The sequence below is a fragment of the Trachurus trachurus genome, assembly GCF_905171665.1.
Source record: "Trachurus trachurus genome assembly, chromosome: 21".
Classification (NCBI taxonomy): Eukaryota; Metazoa; Chordata; class Actinopteri; order Carangiformes; family Carangidae; genus Trachurus; species Trachurus trachurus.
The window spans coordinates 9719969-9745021 of NC_139899.1; the positions used below are offsets into that span (position 1 = coordinate 9719969).

Genomic DNA, 25053 nt, shown 5'->3' on the forward strand with positions numbered 1-25053 from the left:
GGTTGATGTGTGTGCGTGCAGGTGAACGGCGTGGATATCACAGGCGTGGGCCAAGAGGAGCTGGTGTGTATGCTGCGCAGCACGCGGCAGGGGGAGAGTGTGTGCCTAGTGGTCCTACGACAAGAAGACATGTTCCTGCCCAGAGAGATGGTAAGAGCCAATCACAGAGCTGTAGTGTCAAGTGGTGGCCAAGACTTCCTGGTTGCAGCGTGGTGCCTCAGAGGTCAGGAATAAGGGAAATGCTTTCTTATTCAGTTATCCACAGTATCCAGGTAGCCATTAAACTACACCATCGGTTTTCATTCTCATATTTCAACTCCTGTCTAATTTTGTAACTTTTTGGTCCAATCAACAGGCTTGCCTGGATGATGCACAACTCAGCAGCCTATAGGAAGGCTTCTGTTTATAGACACTGACCTCAGATCTCAATAAGGGCTTTACTGGAAATATCTCAGAGATGATACAAATTGCCTGTGCATTAATATTTTTGCTTTAAACATACCAAGTGATCATATAATGCAGTACTTCTCCATTCTGATTGACTCAAATGAGGACATTGTAAAGCTGTTGCAAGTGGTGATCCTGTGTGCTGGTCTTCCCCTCCCACATGTTTCTGCTGATTTCCAACACTGTTTTTTTTATGAATAAACTCTTCTTTTACTCATCCTTGTTCTATTTTCCTGTGCTTTTTCCTTTATTCTGACTGCATGATCAATTTCTGTGCATGCTCTGGTGTTAATTAAAGCACTTGGATTTTTCCCAACTATGAACGCATGACTTTTCTTTTTTCTAAATGTCTTTATATTTCCAGATACTGCAGGTTCACAGACTGTAGTTTTCATTCGATTCCTTCTTCTTCCTTCACTTTTCCACCTGTCGTATAGTTGAAGCTCTTCAGCCTTCATTTTCTGTCTCTTCTTCACTCCCTTTTCAGCTGTTGGTGATTTCTTCATTGTTCCTACAATTCTGAGTTGCACACATCCACACTCTGATAAAAAAAGGGGGATCCACCATCTTTCATTCGGCCCAAATTTGCTTTTGTCTGCTCTCCACCCATCACTCACGTCTTTGGTTCATGTTTTCCACATCTCACTGTATCTTATTCTCCTCTTATGCTGCCTTTTGTGTCTCTTTTCCCTCTGTGTCTCTGTCCGCTCTTATCGACTGATGTTTCCTCAACAGCTGCCAGAAAGTTTGACACACACACACACACACACACACACACACACACAAAGACACGCACATGCATGTGACCCTGAGCCCCATAGGAAATTCTGTTTCTGCAGACAGGAAGAGGAGCAATGTGCAGGAGTGTGTACATGTGCTAACACTTAGGATCATTTAGGAGTGTTGTATCTAGTCAGAGATTGTCCATGAGCGCATGTCTGAACTCCATGGCACTTGACTTGGTCTCACATTATATGTGTTATTGAGTTTTACAAGTGTTGCTGAATACCTTCACTCAGCATCCTGTCACACATGTCTCCTCAGAACCTCTCCACTACAGCGATGCTCCTTCTTCTTCTATTACAACATGCTGTTACACAGCAAACAATGCCTTAAAGCTTCCTTGGTAGCAAATTCCCAGTAGGAGTGAGTCATGATATTTTCTAGCTCTCATGTGGATTGTTGTTGTAATCTTTGGAATAACAGACTTGATACAGAGTGACAGGTTACTCTTTGGGAGCATTTCGGCAGCTGTAATCCCACATCAGGACCCACATGGGGAATCAGATCCTTACTGAAGTGCAAAAGTGTTACCACAGGGACATTTGCATGAAGCCACCATGTCTTCCTTAACATTTCACAGTTGGTTAGCTTTTGAAATCATGCTAAAATCCCGTATCTACTGTGACCTTTTTTTTTTTTTTTCCTTTTCCCTTTGCTTTGACCCCAAATAACCTGACTGGAGTGTGCCTCCATTTAAACTGACCTGTTCACAAGTGGTGCAGGTGTGGCCATCTAGTCCACACACATGCAATTGGCAACTTTTGCAAAACATTACAAAACACTGTCTCAAAATACCATCTAATTTAAATGAGTATTATTATTATTATTATTCATGTGTTTATTTAGACAGGACAATGCATATGGAAGGACACTGAGTACACCGGACTTAGCACTGTTGCTAAATTTCATCCGTAGTCCCCAAACATAAAACACACAAAAAGCATTTTTTTCACATGGATTTTAGTATACCATTGAATGACTGAATAGCTTAAGCAACAAAACATTGTTTTTTTTTTCAAGGTGGTACTTAACCAAGACCAACATGCAAATTATCGATTAATTCATTAATCGATATTTGATACAGATTTAAATGGTCTTTCCTGCCAATACACTATGATGATTACTGTAGTATTTAACTAGGCTACATAAATCACAGTAGCATAAACTGATTTGTTGAACGGACCAGGTGATGGGCTGACTGGTCCTGTCTAACTTCTGTGTACTGGGTGCCATTGTGCAGGGTGTTAAGGCAGCCTTCCTCCACTGCAGTCCCTATGGTCCTGGACCCTCTGGCTGGTGGGGTGGGCTGCTTTCAGCTGGGGGGGACTCTATCAGCTGCTCCCACGAGAGGCATTTGACGCATTTGACACCAACAAGGTTTAACTTTAAAACCAGATTAAATCATGGTTTAAGTTTAAATTCTGTTGCACGTTAACTGTGTTTTAATCACATGAAGGTGTGTGTGTGTTTGTGTGTGTGTGTGTGTGACTGTAATCACATGAAGCTGGCTCTAGAGTCTGTGTGTGTGTGTGTGTGTGACTGACTTGACACATAGTTAGTTAGTAGCTGCATCCTGTGTCAGTCTGATTTAGCTGTGTCTCTGTTTATAAACATTTAAACGAGCGCCAGGTGGATTGTTTATGAAGTTAACAAGCTCTGGCCTGAGGATCAAAGAGGTTACCACGGCGATAGGGGCCCCCGCAGGCTGAGACAGACAGAAACATGGAGAAAAAGAGCCATTTTCTGCCTCTGCACCGGTCTCACAATTAGGCTTAGCCTGACAAAACGGTAACTCCTATCAGAACAAAACACAGATCAACGTTGCTCTAAGGACTTACTGAAAATGTTGGTACGATTTGGTGTTTCTACAGTAAATATTTTGGCGACGCTGGCAGTTTTAAAACATCAGGCCGTTCTGCTTCTCTCAGAAAATATTTGTATTGGACTCAATGAGGAGCAGAGACAGACGTGGCCGCACTTAGAGGCTCAGAGTTTAAATTCTGTAAGTCTCTCTGATATTTTGAGCAGATGATAAGAGAGATAACAAGTTTGTCTTACAAATTCTGAAAAAATTATGTGTGTAGAGTGTAAATTGTGGCCGGGCCGAGTTTGGAAAGAGAAAAAATCTGGAGTTTTTCTGGCATCTCTCCCACTCTAACCGATGATGTCACGCACTCTGACACGAACATTCCGTCCAATACACACCCATTATAATCTCATAATTTCTCCAAAAATGATCATGGTCATTGAACAGGGATTGATCAAAAACTATATGACCTATCAAAACGTGGAGTAATACGCCAATACACAAGACTTGTGTCTACTGTTTAAAGTTTAAATGGAGTCTCTAGGTGAAAGTATGCCTGAGCAGTAGACGTTTGTTAAACTCCAATGATTGGTCTTTTTCGCTCTTTTTTTCCCGCCCGTCCCATTGACTTCAAGGCAAAATTTTGCGTAGTTTTTCGCGACTTACGTCGCGAAAAATTCGTACACTGTTGAGAAAAGTAATAGCACACCGATCCCGATCAAGACACACGTTTTGATATATAATTTGGCCTGCAACTCGAAGAGTTGCAGGACTAGTAGCGAACCGAAAGTCGGCCGGAAGATGAAGAAAGAAGACTAGGAAAAAATCCACACAATAACAGTAGTGCCCGGGCTTCGCCCGATAGATTTACATGAATGCGGAAGGGCACTTTAATTGTATCAACCTTATGAGCCCCATACACCTTTAGTGTATTCATTTAAGCCAGACAGTATTTTGTGGATGTGATCTTCTGCCAGCTTTACTGCAGCTGGTTAACATTGAATCAGTTGCCACAAAACTTAACCTGGTGGAAAGTTGACCAAAGCATCACTCACCCTGTCAGGAAACTGAACTTTTCGAGGGGGGTTTTCTTCTTTTTTTCCCAAAGACATGCTCGCTCACTCGCACTTATTCAAAGCAAGAAAAGAACTGCCTGAGTATTGTTCTTCTGCATCAAAGCAATGCACCAAAACGTCTCCCATAGGAAATGTATTAGTCTGTGTTCTCTCTGTATATTTTGATTCAAGGACACTGCTGGTGTTTGTGTGTAATTGCGTGTGTGTGGGTGCGCGCGGGCACTGTTGTACATTTTGTAAAGTTGTTAATCAGTTTCTCTTCATGTTCCGAGCCTCTGCATGCTCAGTGCTTACATCAACCTCAAAGACTTTTCTCTGTTGTTATATGTTGAAGACATTAGTCATTTTAAATGCACAGGGGTCTAAAACTTTGGTTCTTCTTGTGATTTTAGTCAGTTTCTCAGGCTTTATTCTTCCTCATTAACAAGAAATTAAAGTTTTACATAAAGAAAATAAGATAAAAGAAATATATACTACAGCAAACACAGAACAATGGTTTTAATGGAAGACGGGAGTTCCAGTTAATACTCAACTCAATAAATGAGTCACACAGTGATAATGAACACTGATTAATTACATGGGCGGGCTGCAGTTTCTAACTGGCGAGTTTAGCTTGGCTTGAAAACACCATTGTTAGTAGATGATGAGTGTGGTTGCTTTGAGGGATGTTTGGAACGATGTAGACTGAGGGAAATGGCGATGTGCAAACAGGAAGATGAACCAGGAATCTGTTCTGACCTCAGTGTTTTGTGATAAAAGAAGACACATTTCTGGAGTGACTTCAGTGTGTATGTGTGACAGAGAGGCGGAGATCAACATTTTTTATGTCTTCACACTGGCGACAGTCAGGGCTGGATGTGCTCTGGTTGTCTGTCTGACTGCCCCTTTATCTCAGCAACGCCTCAAGGGAGCGTCCTCTAATCCGGTACAAACGTTCACTCTGACTCAAAGATGACCTGGTTGACAAAGGTCAAGGACCCAAGGTCACAATGACCTCACATTCCTGTAAATGTGATATATTTGGAACCCCCAGAGGATTTTTCATTACATCAGGCCCAAACCTTCACTTGGACCCAAGTACATGTATGAACTCATAAGAATTGGCCAAAGGTCAAAGGTCACTGTGACCTCACAAGACAAGTTTTTTGCCGCAACCCTTTAACAGCAAACACAAGAAAAATGTAACATTTTGACATCTAACACAAATTAAGTGATCACATTTTATGTCCAAATGGTCAAAGGCCATCTTCACTATGACATCATAATGTTCAGCAAAAGAAACCTCAATAAACATAATTCAACTGTCTGACTCAAGAAAGGGAGTTTGTGTCTATATTTCCTTCAACTCAGCTAGCGAAGGCGTAACCGCTACAGTAGGCGGTAATTCTACTTCTATTTATTGTCTCTCAGTTGGCAAATTTATCTGCGTCTGCCTCGCTGAGCATCTTGTCCTCACCCTCTGCTCCTGACAGACAGTACGCCCCAGCAGAATTCACCTCTGTCTAACACGCAGTGGTGATTGTTCAACAGTCACAACAGTTTTCAGAACAAGTGCAATTGCAGCTCTGAATAGTGGAGCCATCAACACACTACTTACTGTAATTAAAAAATGTGTTGCAGTGTGACCCATTAAGTGTACATGGAAGGAGGGGTTTCAGAACAGTGGAAATCATCCACCTGCAGCTGAATATTCTAAAAACAACGGCCTCGTAACATTTTCCACGTCTCTCTCCTTCCATCAACCTTTTTTTCTTTCATTTGTTACTTTACTTCAGCTTCTTCAGCGTTGATTACTTTTCTTCAGCTTATCAAGAGAGGCCAGTTGACCTGTTGGACAAAGATAGGTATATACTGTATGACGACATGCGTGTTTGAGTTTATTTGGTCGATTAAAAACAACTGAATGGCTGGAGCCATGGCTTATTGTGCCTACCCTTTGTACATCAAGATGAAGATGAAGATAAAAAGCAAATGCAATTACATGATGAAGATAAAGAGCAAAAAAGCAAACAAAACAAAACAAAAATCGGACAGAATTAATATTATGGCTCATATTTGCAAAACAAAAGAAAAGACTAAGAACAGACAAGATTGCCTTCGCAGTTCTCCAATGTGTCATGATATAGCCCTATAGTTGTCAATAAAAATACATTTGTAATTCATAGTCAAGATTATTCCAAATATTTACGCCCTTTACAGATATGCAATGACTTTTCATGCTAGTTCTTGCATGGCTTTTTTTAAAGTTGCAAAATCCCCTTAGTTTGTGCTACAATAGCTCTCTCTTGGCCTAAACAGCTTTGCTGCTTTGTTGTTGTTATCTTGGTTGTGATGGATAAGGATTGTCTTCTCTCATATAAGGCAGAGATAGTGTTGTTTTCTATGCAATGTGGCAGATCAGAGAAATGTCATATTTGAATTAAGCCCTTATGTTGATTTTGTTAAAAAAAAAGTCTTTAAAATGTTCATTACTGTCCTTAAATTTCATAAAATACATAAACTGTTGCTGCTTTCCTTTTTTTGCAGGACACACTTTCTTTGGTTGACAGTGTGGATACAGTCTATTCAAATGAGGAAGTGCATAGAGGCAAAGAGTTTGCCACCATGTTTGTATTTTCACACCTCAACATCAAGCATAAGCCTCGTAGTCTTCTCACACCTCACTAGCTAGAATCTTTTCCAGGTTTTGCGATGTCTGTTTCATATTATTCACACAAAGCTTCCACACAAGCTCTGCCAATTCTGTTGCAGACCTCCTGCTGCTGCAGAAGACAGCCATGTACAGACAGTTCTGGATTTTATATTAAACTTTTTTTTTTAATCAGATCTTCACCCACACTTGTAAATATAAACTTAATGCCCATGGGGGAAATGCTCAGTCTCTGAATTGCAAGTTTCCTCACATTTAGCATCAAACCAAGCAGTGGAGGTCTGTTTACAGTGTAAACCGTTACTCACTTCCCTGCTCTATGAAATCTGTTATTTTCTTTCGAGAAAGATTGGCCAGCCTGATGACTTTTATGTGATGACTGAGCCAAAACTCGCAAAATGAAGACAAAAACTTCAGTGCATTTTGCCGTGTCACAACAACGTTGACTAGTTACAAACATAAATATACTGTATATTTTTCATCCCATTATTTTGCCACCATTCAAAGTCCTTGTTATTGTCTTTGCTAAGGACAGCACCTCCATTGGCTTTTACTAACTTACTTCTCTTACTTGTCATTTGAAAATCTTGTTCTGATAATGTAGGGATGTTCATGCCTGCGAGCGGTCGTCATCTCTTAAGAATTCCGTAATATTTTTAAGATTGTCGATTCATACAATACAATATGCACAACACTGTTCCTTTTGTACCACTTTTTGAAGAGAAGTCAAACAGCGACACGACTGCAGTTTTGTTAATGACTTGATATGAAGGTTCACGCCATGTTTACGGAGAGGAAACAGAAGAAGGATGATGATGAAATGATGGAAGGATCTTGTCTATCATCTCCTCCCCCTCTTCCGTTGTCTCATTTTTAGCCCACCATCTGGTGTTGTCAGCTAAAGTGTGTGCTCGCTGTAGAACAAAGACATTACACCACCTCTATACACAAAGACACATACTCGCACACAAACATTGCGGGCTAAAAGCTGTTTTTTTATTAGTTTTTCTTTCCTTTGTCCTTTTATACAGTTGATGCACCACAAGTAGGCCTATACATCTACCTGCTGAGGTGACCAGAGCTTTGACGCCAACATACACACTAACATTCAATAGTAAGAAAATTGTAAAATACAGTATAATGATGGATCATCATTATTGATTCATTATTATTTATATTATGGATACTAGAATTAATGTGATGGAAGCAGGCCCGAGTAGAGTGTAGTATGATTTCTTACTGTGTAATCTTTACCATCTACCTCACCTCAAACATAGAGCATAAATGTTAAATGATACATCTCTTTTGTTGAGTATCTGAATACAAACCATTCACAAATGCACTTAGGCAATTTTTACTGACTGAAAGGTTTGTGTGTGATTCCACCAGAGTGTTTGTGTAGCTCTGGTTTTGGCACCCGGTACATGATGAGTTATAAGACAGTCGTCTGTTTGTCCTTTTTTTTTCTCCCTTTTCTCTTTTTTTCCACAACAGGAAACATTCCCCTTCGTGCCAGATGCTCCTCTCACACACTCTGACAAATCAGTAAACAGTTGGCAGCCGGTGACAGAGCACATTCAAAACAAAACAACTTTATTGAACAGTTTCTTCATTTCCATTATTCGTCATCCGTCACTGTTGCAGTCACCGTGTGTGTGTGTGTGTGTGTGTGTGTGTGTGTCTGTGCACCTCTTTGAGTCTGTCAGTGTGTGCGTGTGTGTGTGTGTGTTACATCTCAATGATATCGTCACTTATGTGACCTCACAGAATCACTACAGTAGATCCCCCATCTGTTACACCCTCAGAGACCTGTGTATGCACACACACGCACTAACTCCCTGGCAGCTTGGTGTCTCTGCAGGAGATGCCATCATCCCAGTGGAGAGCAGCTGAGAAGGGTATCATCTCTCTCTCTCTCTCTCTCTCTCTCTCTCTCTCTCTCTCTCTCTCTCTCTCTCTCTCTCTCTCTCTCTCTCTCTCTCTCTCTCTCACATCTCTCTGCTGTTTATTGGAGGTGTATCAGCTCCTTTATTATCCTATCATGTCACACATGCTCAGACATATCAATGGTGGGTTCAAAACACTTGACTTGGCATGGGTGGTGTCAGTCACAGCAAAATGTTGCTCTTACACATAAAACCTTTGCTTTGTTTAGAGTAGTAGCAACAGTTTGACAAATATTATTCATCTATAAAACTCCTAAAATCAATTTAGAATTTTAAATGATTGACATTTTGGGAAATAAGCTTTTTTCTGTTTTACCAAGAGGTACTGTAGATGTGATGTTAGATACCATTGTCATGTCTGTTAATTATTTTTAATTTAGTTAATTTATCACCAAGAATGAAAACAGAGAAACTGTCGAAAAGTAACATAATTTGCATACACCTCTGAAGCAGTAATTAACATTAACATGTTGTATCTTTGTTGTTTGATCCCAGAGGGAAATAATAATCAATTATATTTTATGGCCTTTAAAAAAAAAAAAAAAAAAAGCTTGATAATGGGGTTGAAAATGTCAAACAATCTGCATCTCCTCAGGGTCAAAATTAATGAATTTAAAGTACTGTATGTCAATGGCCTGACATGGCCATGTTAGTTGGGGAAAAAAAACAAAGCTAATTGAAATTTGATAGAAAATCTGAACATTATTAAAACATCATTAAAACATTTTCTCTGTAATCCCAAAAAGATATTTGTAATGCAAAGTAGAGGGATCCACAAACCTGTACCTGTTTGCGCTCCAACGCCCACTTCCTAGTTATAGACACATTTCATCAAATTATATTATAAACCAGTCAAACATACAACAAAAGATCACCTCTGAATGTGGTACAGACAACAGCTATAGTCCTGAAACTGTTGACAAGAGGCAATTTGGTTTTCATGTGGAGGGGTCTTTGGCACATGAACAGTCCGCACCACGGACCCATATTACAACATGTCGGCCAATGAACACTCGTAGCTTCAGAGAACAAGCCCTGTGCTGCCAACATCTGCTGTGGATTTCACCAACCCCGTGGACTGGCTTCCTCTGCACGCGCTGACCTTTATGTACAGCTACAGAGGAGATGGCACAGTGACGGCACCAGAGCCACACTCGTTTAATTACAGTGGACTGTCAACATCAGAATATGCAGTGCAGCATCCCTTCATTCAACACCATCACAGACTTGTTGTTATTATCAATGATTTTGAAATCTGTAACTGAAGTCTATCACTTCCTAAAGAAAACAATTTCCAACTCCTAGACATAAACACTGGTCATCCATCGACGATCAACTAATCATAAGACAAAATAACGGAAGATCTCATTGGTAACTGCTGTAGATCTGAATAGCATATAGCCAGTAGAAGCACAAGCAACCAGAAATAAGAAAATATGCTCAGAGCAGAGGAGAAATAAAAGCCCTGCTAATAAATTAAGGCTTTCTGTCCACCCTGAAGCTACAAGGCTTTTAGTCAACCACTATGTCAAACACAGGAGAGTAGAATTGAAGCCCTATTGAGGTAGTTCAGGGAAATGAAAACCCCACTCTTATGTTGTGGTCCAGTCAAAGAATGGCGCTGCACAGAGCTGGCAACACTGCAGGCTGTAAATGTCCAAATAATGTTAACTCTTTGTCTCTGTCTCTCTTTGTGAAAGAGCCCATGTGAAAAGGCCACATGTTCTTCAGCTGATCATCGGTGCAGTCAGTCACAGACGTTTGTGATCACAGTGCAGGCCTTGCCATTGTGGCCTTGCCAAAAAAAAAAGTCTTGTCCTCTATTTGGATTATCATTTTTATTAATCTCCACACCTCTCCCTCTCTCTGTGGAGTTGTATATGCCTTCAAAATGTGGTGTGCAGCCCTCCCACTCCAGCCTTTACACTGACCATTAGAAGAGGGCGTGGATGACTGGACAACGGGGGGCCCATTCTGAGAGGCTCGTGACGGGACAGTTGTTTTCATAAGTCTAAAACATAGCCCATAATGTCAGGTTGTGTGCCTGGGAGTACTTACCTGTGTGTGTGTTCACACCTACTGCATTTAAACACTCTGACTGCTGCTGTTCGGCCTTGTAAAAATGAATCCTTGGGCAGTCGTTCCCACAGCATGGGGATTTTTACACACATGCTCACACACACACACACAAACTCACACACGGTTTCTCTGCATGGCTGGGTGGAAGGGCATCTGTGAGCTGATCTCATTAAAATAACATGTTGCTGGAAGTGGGTGTCCTCACACACAAATCCACAGAGCGACCATAGAGTTTATAGCAGCATTGTATTAAAGCATGACCCTAAATATTACTCACATAGTCAGTTGAAGATTAGGATCGTCATTCTTTCCTTCTTTCATTTTATCTTGTATCCCTCTCTGTTTATCTCCATTTCTCACAGTTGATCTGGCCTGCATGGCTGAGTTAAAGGGATAGTTCAACATTTTGGCAAATTGCCCCATTGCCATAATCCCTATAGTCTTAGGAGTAGGTTTGTTACCTTTAATTGTCGGTGCAAGCTATTTCTAGAATGGCGGAGCAGAGCCGCGAGCTGCTCAGAGCTACGCTACGGATTGGGGTGAAGGCTATTCGCGGCGCTTCCTTGTCCGATGTGTACCCGGCGTGAGCGCTGGTATTTAATAATCAGATGACAGAGGGCGAATAGCGTCGTTTGGTTGCTTGAGCAGCTTGGGTGCTTCAGGTGGAGCGCTCGTGACTGTGATTGGCTCCTAGATTTCCCGTTTTTCAAGGGGGGCGTGCCGCCCCGCCAACAGAACAGTAGGGGAAACACTGCATAATAACGGAAAGTTATGAGACAGAGTTGTTTTAGAGGTAGATTCATGCAAAACCACTGATGCGTGCGCGTTCCTGTCGAGGGCAGTTTTTCAGCATGCAGTCTCTGCCTTTGCCTCGAAAACAACTCTGTCTCGTAACGTTTTGTTATTATCTCATAGCGTGGTGAATGTGCAGGTCACAACTTGTCCATGAGAGCGTTTTGGAGTTGTTGGATTGTTTATTTGATGAGTTTGATGAGGGAAACCAAGAAATCCCATGAGCCTCCGTAGCGTAGCTCTGAGCAGCTCGCGGCTCTGCTCTGCCGTTCTAGCTTGAGGATTATGGGAATGGGCAAATTTGCCAAAATGTTGAACTATCCCTTTAAGAGTTTTGTTTTTTCTCTTCTCACTCGTTGTGAGTTTCACGCTCCCAAATGTGCCTCTCCCATCGTTCTCCCCGTACACGCTTCCCTGGCTGAGTTTAATAAAACAACTCACATTCTCCCACCCCACAGACACTGAGCTGTCTTTTTAATAGTGTGTCTCTTTCGTTGATCCATCATCGTGACAACCCACTAAAATGCTCAATGACCAGTGTGAGGAGGTTCATCTATGCTAAGTGTTTTCTCTGTTTGTTAGAGTTTGATAGAGTTTATGTAGCAAAGATACAATCACCATTTTATAGCCACAAATGGAAAAAAGAAAAACACGCACACACACACATGAAAGAACATCTCTGTTTATTGTTTTAGTATCACACACAGATATAACCACCTATCATAGCAATGAGGCTGAAATAACAGAAATGTTCCATGAAATTGCAGTGTGCACTTACAGTACGAATTGTTTGTGCCCTTGTCTACTCCTGTGTTTGTGTGTGTGTGTGTTTTTTTAGAGCAATTCCAGTTAATGAAAAAGAGAGGCCTTGTTTGATTGTTTGAGTTCAGCCACTGAGAAGAAGCAGGTTCCCTCTCTGTCCACTCTGTTGTGAAAAACATGCAGAATAGTTAGGTTTGACACCAAATTTTGCAGTTTTTTTCATTTTTTGTATCCCCTCGCAGGCTGACTGTTTGTCTGATAAATTATCAGAGGAAGCCCGGGAGGCTGTGCTTATTCATTGTTTTACAGGGAAATTGAATTCATCCCCCAGAAAAACAACTTTACATACATTTGCATATTTGTTTCCCCCCCTCCGATTCCATAAAACATCTCAGAGCCCTGTGGGTGGTCGTGACCCCCGAGCTGAGATCTGCTGGTTCAAACTTTTCTACAGTAAAACATCCTCTATTCTGAATTCACTCTGCCACTGACTCTGTCCCATGCTGTGTAGGAAAAAGAAAACTGGAAATTAATAAAGCAGAGAAGTTAAATCAGATAAGTTAAGAACAGCAGTAAAAACTCACAAGTTGCCAAATCATGACATTACTCCAGACAGAAGCTTGTCGTGACTAATAAATTCTTACTGTAATTACGCGCAGAAAGTAGCTAACATTTCTCTTCGCGGTGTTTTGAAGTCCTTTCCAAGGTCGTGGAGCCTCCTATCAGGTCTGGACAGTCAGTCTGATTGGGGGACTTTTTCCAGCAGGGAAAACAGCTTTCTGCAGAGTAGAGGACTTTGTGTCGGCTTAACGCTGTTAAACCTTCAATCCCCGCAGACAAACAGTGTCTAAACCTGACACTGCTGACCCACGCAAACACACACGCACACACACACACACACACACACACACACACTGATTGAATCCATGCATGCACATAGACAGCCATACAGGCTTTTTACTCCAAGTACATAGAATCATTAATGGAGTTCTGGCCAACACGCGTGTACACACATTATTGTACAGAAATAAACACGTGCACAGAAATTGGATTGCAAGGACAGACACAAAATGTTTACTGTGATTGTGGAAACACAATCTTTGTTTGTTGTTGTTTTTTTTTGGTATTTTTTTGTGTGTGCTCTTATTGTCTATCTGTCTAAAATCACTTTAAAAAAAATGATAATGATAATATTGATACAAATAAATTAATAAAGAAACTGGTCTTAAAATGATCAGAATGGACAAACAGCTTTTTATTTAAAGGGATAGTTCAACATTTTTGAAAATTGGCCCATCGCCATGATCCCCCTAGTAATAGCAGTAGGTTCGTTACCTTTAATTGTTGGTCCAAGCTGCTTTTAGATCGGGGGAGAAGAATACCGAGCGGCGCAGCTACACTACGGAGGCTAATGGAATTTCTTGGTTTTGCTCATCAAACTCAGCAAATACACAACCAAAAAACTCAAAAACGCTGTGGTGGACAAGTTGTGACCTGCACATTTACCACGCTATGAGATAATAGCGGAAAGTTAAGAGAAGTGAAGCAAATACTCGGAACTACTTTCTTCAGTGAACCACTGGTCGGAGGGACACAGTGTGCACACCTCAGCCAGTGCCGTAGTATACGGACGTATCTGCAGTAAACAGGCGCTTTTGAAATCACTCCGCCGAGCAGCCGTCTAGAGTGTAAAGTCCGACTTTGCCTCTAAAACAACTCCATCTCGCAACTTTCCGCTATTATCTCATAGCGTGGTGAATGTGCAGGTCACAACTTGTCCACCACAGCGTTTTTGAGTTTTTTGGTTGTGTATTTGCTGAGTTTGATGAGCAAAACCAAGAAATTCCATTAGCCTCCGTAGTGTAGCTGCGCCGCTCGGTATTCTTCTCCCCCGATCTAAAAGCAGCTTGGACCAACAATTAAAGGTAACGAACCTACTGCTATTACTAGGGGGATCATGGCGATGGGCCAATTTTCAAAAATGTTGAACTATCCCTTAAATGCCTTCCTTTCCTTCCCACAAACCCTCCTTTAGCTCTTTTATTCTCTGATCAACTTCTACTTTTCTACAACTAATGACATAATGTTTTTAGTTAAATATCTTTTCAACTTTTTTTTATAATGTTTCAATTAAAGTCCAGATGTTGTGCAACAGTGCTGCCACTCCCCTTGAGCGTTAATTTTCTACAAACACATTTTCAGCTGGTGTCCTCCACCTCCTTTTTTTGTTCCAGATATTTTTCCATACCTCTTTCTCAGTTGGTTGTTTTTCACCATATTTCTCGCTTTATTATAGTCATATTTTATCTCTAAATAAAGTATTTTGTTCGTGCTTTTCTCTTATACAATCTGTCTTTTCTGTCTCTATATTACCTCTGCTCAGTACTTCTATCCCTCTGGCTCTCTGTTTTTGCTCTATTCTCCAATTACCTCTTGAAAATGCACAGGTGATTTTTTTTTTTTTTTTGATATTGCAGAGCAGAGAAAGGAAAAATGTCGGGTATCTAAGAGCAGCTGGTCCAAATGGCTTTTTCTTTTTCCTTTTTTTTTTCCTTCGAAAATAAACTCCGGCTGCAATTTTTTCACTCATAGAGAAATTTAGCTTAAAAGCTCCTTGTGATGGTTTCTCTCAAATGGAAAAGCTTTTAGTTTAGCTTTTGGACACTATTCAAGCACAATGAACTAACCTAGGTCTCCCCTACCTCACCCTGTTCGCCCTTCTCCCTTCCCTATTGATGTCCCTCCCCTTCCATCTCCATTACCCTGTCTCCCACCACCCAGAAGGAGGACGGCTCCCGAGTGCCAGGCTTTGTTTTGGAGAATGGGAAGGAGCAGCTCATGTTCGAGGTTCCTCTGAATGACACCGGTTCGGCGGGGCTGGGTGTGAGCCTCAAAGGAAACAAGTCCAGAGAGACGGGAGAAGATCTGGGAATCTTCATAAAATCCATAATACATGGAGGAGCTGCATACAAGGTGACATAATATTCTCACACACACCTCAATGAGCAACGTAATAAAAGAGGAACTATGTAAAATCCTACAAAAAAGTCTCTCAAAACATTTTTATTAGGGGTGTCACGATTTCGATTTTTTATCGAAATCGATCGAAATTACGTCATGGTCTCGAGCATCAAAGTCAAAGAGAGGATCGACGATCACCCCCCCCCCCCCACCTGCCTGTTGTCTCCATTGCGCTCCACGCATCTTTTCAGTCACTCCTCTGAGTTCTACTTTATTTCTTCTTTAGAGACAACACTCATTCTCTCTCTTTTTTTTTTTTTTTTTTTACCGGCGGTGTCAGCTGATGTGCACATCTGCAGCAACCCAAACAAATGTACGTGTTGACTGGCTCTATTCCAGCCACGTGATTGGTTCGGCACAGCGGAACTCGCAATATCATTGGCTATTTGTATTGTATTGTATTGTCTGCCAAAACATGGATGAATGAAACCTATCGACCACGTCTCATATTTCTATCGAAGAAATGTTATTTCACACCATTTGGGGGCAATTTTGGCCCCTGGATCATGATTTTTGGGGACATTCTTGGTAAAATTGGGGACCAAATGACTGTGAACAAGATTGTTACCTTTATATTGTAAATAAATTATTTAAATTTGACCATTAGTGCCTAATGTGATACATTATGGAAATTGCATCACTTATATGTAGGCCATCTTTTGAAATAAGATTTTCTGTATAAAATTTGATGAATAAAACCAATGATCGTAGACTAGACTAGTCTGAAAATGGAATATAGGCCTCTGTGCTGTAAGAAAAAGAAAAAGAATCGAGAATCGAATCGAATCGTGACCCTAAAATCGAAAATCGAATCGAGGATTTGGAGAATCGTGACACCCCAAATTTTTATTCACTGTAAGGTCCTTTTTTTAAGCATGGGGGCAGTGCTCTGTCATCCAAGCAGTCAACAGAGTATCACACAGATGAAAGGAGTGGTGAAAATCGATGTTTGTATATGAGATGGCTGTTTGAGAGCTGTTGAACCCCCGTCAGCTGTCTGCTTCTCTGCTGCCATGTGCTACTGGGTTGTTAACCTTTGACCTCGAACACACCGAGACACACTCAACAGGTCGCAGACAGCAGAGAGACGGACAAGCAAGCAGATTTGCAGACTTGCGCACACACCCACGCACCTGTGCAGCTTTTAGTATCTGTTCACAGAATAGATGGGACCAGGGGCCAGATGCGGCGATGAAGTAACACATGAAAACCATGTGTGGTCCATTTCCACCACAGAACTGGTAAATTTATAAACAGATAGGTTAGAATGTGTCACCTCACATGATCCTTTGATGAGACACTTTGTTGAATCTAAAGCAGAATAAATAACAAAGCTCGCATTCATTATCATCACAAATAACAATTATACAATTCATAAAGGGAAATAATTGTGTGCTCAATGTTTCCTTCTGTGTGGTTTGATATCTTCATTTATTGTGAGGCTGTACATTGCTAATTTAATATTTACTAATCACAATTTTAGATGCCTGTCTAGTAGCCTAATTAAGATGTTTCTTCTCCCAATAAATGAAGTTCAGAGTTGTGAGTGAACTAGGGGAAACAGATGCACATTTTTGTCTTCAGTTACATACGGTAACTAACATGTGGCAGAGAATAAAGCTAAACTAAACTATATATTTTATTCAAACTGATTAAAGAGTGTCTCTATCCGTTCATGGTTAATTGCGGGAGTGAAAACGAGGCTTACTGTATGTGCTCAATTTTTCAAGAAGTGAAATTTATAACAAGGAACCATGTGAATGCATGGCTTAATGATGAAAAGAATGTCTATGCATAGTTATTATTGTCATGAATTTACACAGTTTCACATACAGTATCTGTCCCCGGTTCTGGTGTTGAGACATTGTTAAAAAACAATGATACAATCAACTCTTGTGTGTTTTACAGGATGGGCGTCTGTTTGTCAATGACCAGTTGGTAGCTGTAAATGGAGAGTCACTCTTGGGACGCTCCAATCATGTGGCCATGGAGACGCTCCGTCGCTCTATGTCACAGGAGGGGAATGTACGAGGGACCATCCAGCTAGTGGTGCTGAGAGCTTTAAAGGTACAGTACGCACACTCTGTCTTATGAGGGCCACCACTTAGGCATTGATTTATTAAGTCAACAGACAAAAATATTCAACAGTTTGATAATCAATTATCCATTGAATCTCATTGCTAAAAAAAAAAATAGAAAAATTCTTAGGTCTTTAAATATCAGTACGGTAAGTGTTTGTTATACAGAATTTGACTGAAAAACACAAGAATAATATTGTGAAGGTGTCATCTTGGGCCTTTGGAGCGTGAGATGTGCATTTTTCAAAATTTGCTGACATTTTATAACCTGACATGCCAGATGGTTTGTTTCACATCTGTTACACATCTGGGAAAGCTTTGTTGGAAAGTGTTTGGAAAAGTTGCTCTCGAAAAATAGTTGGCAGGTGATTGGCTCAACCATCTGTCTATGATATGACAGAGTGGGAGCCTGCTGATGAGGAAACACGAGACAAGGGCAAGACACACTTTAGTTAGCATGTGGGTCCTTGTCAGGAGAGTTTGTGTATAAAAGGCTCTCTTTTTTCAAATAACAAAACGGTCGCTTCCCCATAGCTGCCTGGAGTTCTCCTCATGGGACTCTGATTGGTCCAAACCACTGTGGCTCTGACACAAGTGAATATCGTGGCAAGAGATATTTTCCCTTCCAAGAAATCCAGCTGCTTTTCAAGTTTAAACAACAATTAACTGAGTAATAATGAAAAAGGAGCAGTAGATTGGTTGGGATAAAGGGGCGCTGGGGATTTACACAGATGAACATACAGTAAAAAACTGTTTCAATGGATAAATAAATACACAACGTTTATTCATAATACACTTGCATATCTTTTGTTGTTCAAGCCAGAATTTCCATTAGGACACCTGCAGTCATTGAGAGCATGCATGTTCCTGTCACTTGACTAAAAAGAAAACAAACATGTGTCTCCTTTATCCTTGCTCTGTGTCATCCATTCTTTCTTTTGGTGCTCAGTGACTATACAGTAGCATCCTTTATTTTTTTCAATGCCCTCTTCTTTTGCTTCTTTCTACACATACTTGACATTAGTCTCCCTGCTCTCTTCCCTGCTCTTTCCAGCAGTGCCAACAGAGCATTTACACTTCAGCTCTCTGTGTGTGTGTGTGTGTGTGACAGAGTGTTCTTCACCCAGCTGTATTTCTTTTCTTTACGTGTTAAAAAAAAAAGTCACTTTTCATCTTGGCTGCTTTTTCACTTGATGCCTTTAACACAGCTCTGTTGAATGTTTGCACAAACCCGTCCGCTCAGAAAGCCAGGTTTTTGGCGACAGTGTGAATGGCCTGTTGCGCGGAAAAAGAGCTCCATACACACTATGCTTTCTCCATTCACAACCAAAACAAACACACTGACAGATAAGTATATCTAGCACAAAAAGAAACCATACAGAGGACCAAATGTATTAAGATATCTTATAAAGGGGTAGGATGGAAGATTAGCAACATCTCTCAGTATATTGAACATTAGCACATTTCAGTAACACCACAGTGTACAGAATTCCCCTCAGCCACCGTAACGTGACTCAACACCTGATTTGACCTCCAGGAAAGGAGCCTTTGATGTAAGGATATAGCATTAAACTGCTGGGGCTTACAGTACAGGGCTCAGGCCTCCCCCCACCAATACCTTGATGGTCAAACATCAAAGGCATGCATCCATGTTTCCCTCTTTGTCTTAAGAGTGGAGAAGAAAAAAATAAATAAAGAGATTGAAGATAGATAAGAGACTGTACCTTAAAAGCCCCTTTTCAATCTCAGTATTGATGCTTTTAACATTACAGAAGTGGACCACTCTGCTTTCTTTTCCTCCTCTGATCCTTTTTTTTTTCTTCTTGGATATGTCCTGTACTATTTGTCTTACTCACTTCTTACTGTATTCATCTCCAGCCAGCTCTCCCTCAGTGTCTCGCCTCATCCAGCTGCTCTTTTCATTCAATAACTATTCAAATGCTCCCTGTCTCCAAGATAAATAAGTGCGGCTCTCTTTCAGCAGGCTCCATGCCTGTAATCTGAACATCAGCAGTGCTGCTTCCGCAATATCCGAATTTCCAACTTTGATGGGGCTTTTAGAGAATTTTTACTATTCTGTTTTAATGTTGATACTAATCACAAAGGGGAAAAAATACAGTATTTCACTTTTTTTTTTTAAAGACAAAGTGAAGAATCCTGAGACGGTAATGATCTGGCAGAAGCCTGTACATCATGTATTCAAGATGAAAAACACACCTAACAAGAGCCTAGAGAGTATAAAACAATGACTTTTACATCCTGGGCTTCTCCTTAACCATTTCTCTCAAACATTAAGTGTTTCCAAGCTGCAATCCTGCTGCCAATCAAAAGCCTTTGTGGAGGGAACCATTCTGCTCTTTCCTTTTTTAGCACGCCAACACGCTGGCAAGAACCACAAACTGCTCTTAAGTAGAGTTACGAGAGCTGAAAGAACACCTCTGTGAATGACACACTTGATGTGGAAATCGTCGTATATACCACTGCTGACGCATGAAAACTGCGAGCTCTTTCTAGAATTTTCCACTTGACAAAGTTATTAATGGTTTTATATTTTTACATGGGAAGTAAATAAATAATAAAGATGTTTAACATTGCACTGTCACACTGACACTAAGAGGAAAAGCAGATCCTCACGTATTTGACTGGAGTTTAAACCGGTGTTTCTCAACCTCAGCAACCTTTTCTTGGTGTCTGAGGGAGCGTGTGTTTTTCCAGAGTTACAGTATCTGATGGCACTGTGTTACTGGCTAATGGGACGTGTGTTGGGAGAGAGCCAGGGAGGGGAGGAGGCCCACAGGACCTCTAACACACTGAAGAGTGATGTGTCCAGGGCTGGAAGTGGGGAGAGGCTGGGCGAGAGGCAGGAACTGATGCTGGTAGTGGGAAGCTGAGGAGGGGTCAAGAGGAAGATGACAAGGAGGATTTATTACACACACAGTTGTGTTCCATCCTCTTGGTTGAGCGAGTGGAGAGAATTTTCTCTACGGAGACACACAAGTACACTGAAACACGCCGTGGAGAGGCCAGACATATGCATACATGTGAATGAAGAGGCGCAGTTGTTGACATACGCAAATTACAAATCAATGCAAATCAGATTCCTCAAGAAATTCACATAAAGAGCAAACACATCAGGACTGGAACTGGTGTTTTGTTTGATTATTCCAGCATCTAAAAGAAGCGTCCCACCAGGGAGTTGGTGTCAGTATGACTGTCACTGCCACACACTCACACACTGGTCAGTGTTGAAAACAGACGCTACCCTACAGGCCATGGGAAATGAGGTCCCCCTTTTCTCTGTGATCCTCCTCTGTCTTTGATGGTGTCTCCCTTATTCAGTCTGTTGACATCTATTTGTGTTTGAATAGTCTACTCACTTGATCCTGTGGACATTTCTCTGTTTAAATCTAATCCATGTACTTAAAACTTTACATTACAAAAAAAAAGAAAGAAAAAAAAGTATGTACCGGTAAATTAACTTTTTTTCATGTCTATTGGTTTCCAGTGATTTGTAGGCATCAAATGGTGTTACCCTGTCATAATGGTAGGGGGTTGAAGTAACTGCACCTGTTCATAATCTGTCTGTGTGAAATGCTTTTATTAAAGACTTTACATTTTTGTTTTCCTCCTTAGGATCAACACTGTGTGTCACCTAATCGCTCGTTCGACGGCTCCTCTGGTCTGTCGGGACTGATGAGCCCAGCCAACGATCAGACGGGATTGGTCGGGCACGCTAACGGCCTCGTTCACCCTCCCATGGTGCCCAACAGTCTCTATGCATCTAATGGTGAGTGACCCCACCCCCATCCCCTCCCATGCCAGTGGTCAATTAGCTGATCTGTAGGCTTGTTTATATTCATAATAGGGATTCATCATCATTGGAAGCTAATAAAAACAAAAAAGATCCTGCAGAAAAACACATTTTAATTACTCAAACTAAACTTTAAAAATTGGTATTTGCACCAAATCTCTGCTTTTGTATTGGTGCCTGTGTCAACAAAACATTGCCAGAGAATGGTTGATGTAAAAGTGAGGTCAGTCTACTAATTCTCACAGATATTGTCTTTTTGTAGGGGCAATGTGCAGGAAGTGTTTTTAATGACATGCAGGAGCTAACTGAGTAAACCATTTTGCGGGGCAATTATGAATTTAAACCAAGACAATACAACATGACAACAACATTTTCACTGAAGTGTTATTGGTCGACACTCCACACTGAGTGTTATTGTCTTTGTTGAGGAAATCCACTTTCAAGTAATTATTGAGCATTTCCTAAATTATTTTTCAAAAGCTCACCTACCTCTCTGTTGTGCCTCCTTTTTAAAATTTCTTTCTTAAACTGTGTTTCTGTTCATTTTTATTCCATCTCTGATTTCCGCTCTACTTTCTAGTCTTTAGTTGTTTTTGTTTTATTTTTTTCCCATTAAAACAGCATCAAAGGTGGGCATATCATTTACACTAAGATCACTAAAGCAAATCATCACGAGTGATAAAGCAAACTAAAAACAAACATAAACAAAACAGCTCATGCCATCCAACTCCAGCCTTAATTAGATGCTTCTCTGCCCCTCTTTTTCCTTTCATTTCTCTCCCCCGCTCTCTCCCTCGCTTTATCTTTCCCTGGTTCTCAAGGTTGCTCAGTTTGTTTGTTATTGCTGGGTTCAGCCTGTTATAAAGAGTTATTTTAGTTCTGTGTGCTTCATATCGCTCTGTCTCAGTAGCTCTATCCGCTACCGCCCCTATATTATCTATATGTGCTTGTGTGTGTGTGTGTGTGTGTGTGTGTGTGTGTGTGTGTGTGTGTGTGTGTGTGTGTGTGTGTGTGTGTGTGTGTGTTGCATGCTCATGTTATTCTCAGTCTCAGTAACTGCCTGTGTGTGACCCTTTTAAAAAGTGTGTGTTTGTGTATGTTTTCTGCTTGTTTAGAGATGTGGTAATGGCTGGTGTGTACATGTGTGCACGTGCACGTGTATGTGTGTGTGTCTCTGTTTGTGTTAGTTCAAGGATATTTGACCAGTATCAAACACTCTTTTTTGTGTGTGTGTGTGTATTTACACTGACTCTGGTAAACAACTTTGACCTTGAATACAGTTTGCTGTATTCACCTCGGCTGTGGTGTCATTTACATACTCACATTAGTGTGTGTGTTAGCCTGTGTAAGTGTGTAATTGTGTGTCTGTATACAGTAAGCACATTTCTCCGTTGCTCCGTTGACTTGTTGCCAGTGTTTTACTCTCCTAATGAACTATTTCACATGCTGAATCCATTTTATCTGGCATTGAAGCCCAAATTAAAATGAAGAAATCTTTCTCTTGCACCGATGTGTGCTTCTGCAGAAGAATAAATTGACTTTAATTATTCTCTACATATGTATTTATGCAGATGTGTTATTTTTTGCATTTATAGATCTTTCTCTTTATCTCTTATCCATCGTTGCATCTCATTATGTTTGCTACTCTCTCTCTTTTTTCTTCCTGTGCACTTTGCCTTTTTGTCCCTCCCTCTCTTTTGAAGAGTTAATCTATTTGGAGGAAAAACTGAAATAATCTAATAAAACATAGTTTTAGTCTGGGTTAAGATATTAAGATATATAGTATAATCTTCTGCAATTTTTCATCATTTTGGATGGAAATGTCATTATTACATAATGATGACCCAGAGGAGACACAAGAAGATCAGCTTGCTCACCATGGTTACTGCTATTCAACCAGAAGACAGTGTATGATGTCATCTGTGGAGAAGCTTTGTCCAAGTACAGTCATGCGCAATAATACAGGCTCCTGTTTTTAAGATTGCATTCAAAAACGTTATCACAGTCCATCAGAAATATATGTTGAAGTCTTCATTACTGCTTTGACTTCACTTGGCTGAGGGAAAAACAAGGATGGAGGAGACGGAGTACGAGGGGAGAGTAGAGATGATTAGACAGAGACATTGTAGACAAATACAGACGGTAGGACGAAAAAGTTGAGTGCAAAAGAAGAGGAGTTTTGCTATTGGAGCAAACTGCTATTCATCTATCATCCACACAACAAATGCCTTTTCACTTCAAATAGTGGGAGTCGGTGAGAACAGATTTGTGTGTGTGAGGTGAAAGAAGAATGTGTTTTTGACAGTTCAGCTGATTAAGGTGCTGGCAGTGAGGAGGAGGTGGAGGAGGAGGGAGGAGGAAGTTTAGAAAAAAAAAAAGGCTGAAAACTGAGTGGGAGATAAAATGATTTATGGGAGATCTGAAAGGAGAGATAAATGACAGCCCAAATATCAGAAGATTGCAAGAATGAGAGCAGAAGGGAAAATAAAGCAGGTGATTAGTGTAGCGAGAGGGCGAGAAGGAGGGATGGAGATGAGAGGAGGAGATATCTTCAGATGCTGCCGTTTTTTACCCCCCTCCTCCTCCAGAAGTCTCAACTTTTGAGTCACGCGTGTGCAGATGCAAGCACATAAAGGGCACACTTTGAGGATTGTGCAATAATCTCAGCGTGCGTCGTGTGGCGGCTCCGCACTCGGAGAAGTGATGACTGTATGTAAATGGTGCTGGGGCGCGTTCTGCGTCTGTGTATGAAGTTGTCATAAGCTCGTTTATCAAGCAGACGCAGCCGTATCGCTGCTCTACATCTACAGCCAGTTCTGCAGATGTAGAGCAGCTGCATTTGATGTGCGCTTCTCATCTTTTTTTTATGTTTCTCTTATATTTTTCCTCGTCCAACTGCTTATCTCTGCCTGTCTCTGTTGGACTCTTTCTCTTGTCTTTTACTTCCTCTAGTTTTTTTTTTTTTTTCTCAAGTGAGTTTAGGTTTTTTTTTTCCCTTTCTTGTCTCTCCAGTGTTCTCCCTGCTCCTAATGGCTGCTTTCCTGAACATGTACAGAGTAGGTTTACGTTAACAATAGAGTGTGTTTGGTTAAAGCCTTCCGCCTCTCCTTTTTTGAGTATTAGATCATCACCTCCTGTTAACTTTACAGGAGGCTGAGGCTACATCCACATTAATGCCTTTTCCACACAGAGTTTGAAGGGCCCTAAATCAGAGATTTCCTGGAAACGCTGCCGGCCCTGTTTTAGTTTAAAAAACTCCTCGAGCTGTGTTGTAGTGTTGAAGAGGCAAAACCAAAAAAAAAAAAAAAAAAATGTAGAAACGACGACACAGACAGTGTTTGCTCCCCGATCGCCTTGTCAGTGTTGGATGCGACTTGGAGAATGAATTACCTCATCTTTGCTTGCAGCTGTTGTGCGGCCTGCATTTTCTTTATCATCTTTTATCAAAATTATTTGTTTTTCCTGTGTATTGAAAGGGAAATTGAAAGAGAGACAGGACAATTGGAGACACAGGTTGGATTTGAACCCAGGCCTTAAAACAATCAGCTTAATCTATTTGTTCCCTCCTCATATACTGTATGATCACTATGTTGATCACAGCCTTCATGCATGGGCCTGTGAAGCCCAAGACCAGATGACTGTGTTGGTTTGTGGATATAAGACAGAAAGATACAGTGTCCACACAGAAAAGCTCTAATGTACCATGTTTGTAAAAAAAAAAAAAAAAAAAAATGTATAAAACCAATGGTCCAATGAGAGAGGTAGGACAGAGCAGTTCTCCTGGACAGTGGTAAAGTCAGA

At 40.9% G+C, this 25053-nt stretch overlaps 1 protein-coding gene across 4 annotated transcripts in view; it reads left to right on the top strand.

Moving 5' to 3' along the window:
- The window catches only part of LOC311004609 (partitioning defective 3 homolog B-like), a 199565-nt gene that overhangs the window by 70937 nt on the left and 103575 nt on the right, over window positions 1-25053 (top strand). For 3 of the 4 annotated variants that reach the window (XM_083996723.1, XM_083996724.1, XM_083996726.1), the window contains exons 12-15: window positions 22-150; window positions 15124-15315; window positions 17272-17430; window positions 21075-21228. In XM_083996723.1, coding sequence (XP_083852849.1) covers window positions 22-150; window positions 15124-15315; window positions 17272-17430; window positions 21075-21228 — 634 coding nt within the window. The remainder of the gene's footprint in view (window positions 1-21; window positions 151-15123; window positions 15316-17271; window positions 17431-21074; window positions 21229-25053) is intronic. The other variant, XM_083996725.1, reaches the window with a different exon arrangement.